The following is a 2,347-nucleotide window of genomic DNA, read 5'->3' on the forward strand; positions in this document are numbered from 1 at the left end:
AGTGAAGGCTTCCCCACACAGCGGTCATTCACGAGGTTCCGCCCACGGAGTGTCACCGCACGTACTGGCAGGGCTCTGGGACACTGGAAGGTCTCACCAGAGTCCTTCCATACAAAGGCTTCCCGTCCACTGTGCAGCCTCACGTGCTCTAGAAGGGAGCGGTGACGTGTCAAGGTCTCTCCCCAGGGCGCTTCCTCATGTGCACTCGAAGAGATGAGGAGACCTTGTACGCCTTCCCACACCTCTTACCTTCATAGGGTTTAATTGTGCTGTTTTCAAATGGCTTTGAAAATTTTGCAGCTGACCGAGAGCTTTCCCGACTCCTTACACTCCAAAGGTCACTCGCCAGCGTGTGTCCTCAAATGGACTCCCAGGTGGGAAGGAGACGTGAAGGCTTTCCCACAGGGCTGGCATATTCAGGGTTTTCCCCCCGTGTGTGTCCGCGCATGTGTTCGCAGGTCTTTGTGAAGCCTGAAGGCTTTGCCACACGCCTCGCATTCATAGGGTTTCACTACACTGTGTGTGGCCATGTGACGTTGAAAAGGGCGATGCTTCCTGAAAGTTGCCCCACACTCCTTACATTCCAAGTGTCCGTCCCCTGAGTGCCTCCTCGCAGTATGGCGTACGAGGGTGTGGTGTCGAATGAAGGCTTCCCCACACTCCTGACATTTAAAGGGTCTCTCCTCCATGTGTTTCCTCACATGTTCTCGCAGGCATGACTTACTCCTGAAGGCCTCCCCACACTCCTGACATTTATGGGGTCTCTCCCCCGTATGTATTGTCACATGTTCTCGCAGATTTCCAACATATCTAAAGGTTTTCCCACACTGCTGACATTCATAGGGTCTCTCCCCAGTATGGGTCCGCATGTGCACTCCCAGGGCTTTGTGATCCCGGAAGTATCGGCCACAGTGCTGACATTCACAAGGTTTCACGGTACTGTGTGTGGTCATGTGACATTTTAAATGGTCATACTTCCGGAAAGATTTCCCACATTCCTCACATTCATAGGGTCTCTCCCCAGTGTGTGTCCTCATATGTACTCGCAGGTGTGAGGGATACTTGAAGGCTTTGCCACACTCCTGACATTCGTAGGGTTTCACTACATTGTGTGTGCTCATGTGATGCTCAAAAGGTAGATGCTTCTTGAAAGTTTCCCCACATTCCTTACATTTCAAGGGTCTGTCCCTTGTGTGACTTCTCACATGGACTAGAAAGGAGAGCTGAACAGGGAAGGTTTGCCCACAAAGCTGACATTTATAGGGTTTCTCCCGAGCGTGTGTTCTCACATGTTTTTGCAGGCCCGACATATCCTCGAAGGCTCTCTGACACTCCGGACATCGATAGGGTCTCTTCCCAGTGTGAGTTCTCACATGACGTGCAAGACCAGAGGGATACCTAAAGCCTTTCCCACACACATCACAAGCATGCACACTCTGTCCACGGTGGCCTTGCACATGACCCTGAAAGGTGGCTGTGCAGGTGAAAGCTTTCCCACATTTCTTGCACTCCAGAGATTTCTTCCTGCTGAGACGTTCTGCATAAGTCTCAGAGGTTCTCCCGGAGTTCAGACCTTCACAGGGCTTCTCTACAAGGTCTGTGTCCACCCGAGTGCTGACGCTCGAGATGGAGCTGCAGGCCGGCCCGCAGTCCTCCCTGGGACTCGGTTTGAGGCTTGGGGGATATCTCCCCAGCTTCTCAGGGAAAAAACCATCTCTACACTTAGCGCATTCACAGGACTTGCTTCCAGTGGGATATCCCTCATGCACAGGAAGTCTCCTAACCGGGTCCAGGATTTCTCCACCTTGATGCCCTTCAGTACGTTCACAGCCACGCTCCACCAAAGGAGTTCTGTTCAAAATAGGAAGGCATGTGTTAGGGAATAACCATTAGAATCAATCTCTTTATTAATTAATGAATTATTGATGTTTGTTAATTATTATAGGACTACATAATGACTACAGTCAATGCATGGGTACGTACGGGGCACGGTCTGCAGGCTCACAACGTGGAACAAGCTTACTGCCCTGGATGAGGACTCAAATAGAATCGTGACATTCAGGGCTTCTCCCATATAGCTCTCCCTGACCATTGTTTCCAAACTGATGGGGTTTCAGATGATTTTATAAATACTCACAAATATTTATAAAAAAATTTGCCTCATGAATAAAACTCTGACTACACGATTGTTGACCTGGGATTCTAGCTGTTCTTTAATTTCACGTCAGTCCCACAACCTGCCAACATCCTTCTTCCTCCCTTGCACATGTCACTCACCTCAGAAGTCCTTCCTGCATTCGGGTCACCTCTCCACTGCTACCAAATTTCTGCTTCTCTACAAACACAG

The 2,347-nt window shown here is 50.0% G+C and overlaps 1 protein-coding gene across 2 annotated transcripts in view; it reads right to left on the reverse strand.

Moving 5' to 3' along the window:
- Nucleotides 1–29: 29 nt before the first annotated feature.
- LOC115274630 (zinc finger protein 77-like) overlaps nucleotides 30–2,347 on the reverse strand; it is a 7,813-nt gene continuing 5,495 nt past the window's right edge. Inside the window, exons 1-2 of one of the 2 annotated variants that reach the window (XM_029918038.1) lie at nucleotides 2,278–2,333; nucleotides 30–1,851 (exon numbers count right to left, since the gene is read on the reverse strand). In XM_029918038.1, coding sequence (XP_029773898.1) covers nucleotides 417–1,851; nucleotides 2,278–2,297 — 1,455 coding nt within the window. In that variant the 5' untranslated portion in view covers nucleotides 2,298–2,333 and the 3' untranslated portion in view covers nucleotides 30–416. Of the gene's footprint in view, nucleotides 1,852–2,277; nucleotides 2,334–2,347 lie in introns of those variants that run through there. The other variant, XM_029918037.1, reaches the window with a different exon arrangement.

The sequence above is a fragment of the Suricata suricatta genome, chromosome 12, assembly GCF_006229205.1.
Source record: "Suricata suricatta isolate VVHF042 chromosome 12, meerkat_22Aug2017_6uvM2_HiC, whole genome shotgun sequence".
Classification (NCBI taxonomy): domain Eukaryota; kingdom Metazoa; phylum Chordata; class Mammalia; order Carnivora; family Herpestidae; genus Suricata; species Suricata suricatta.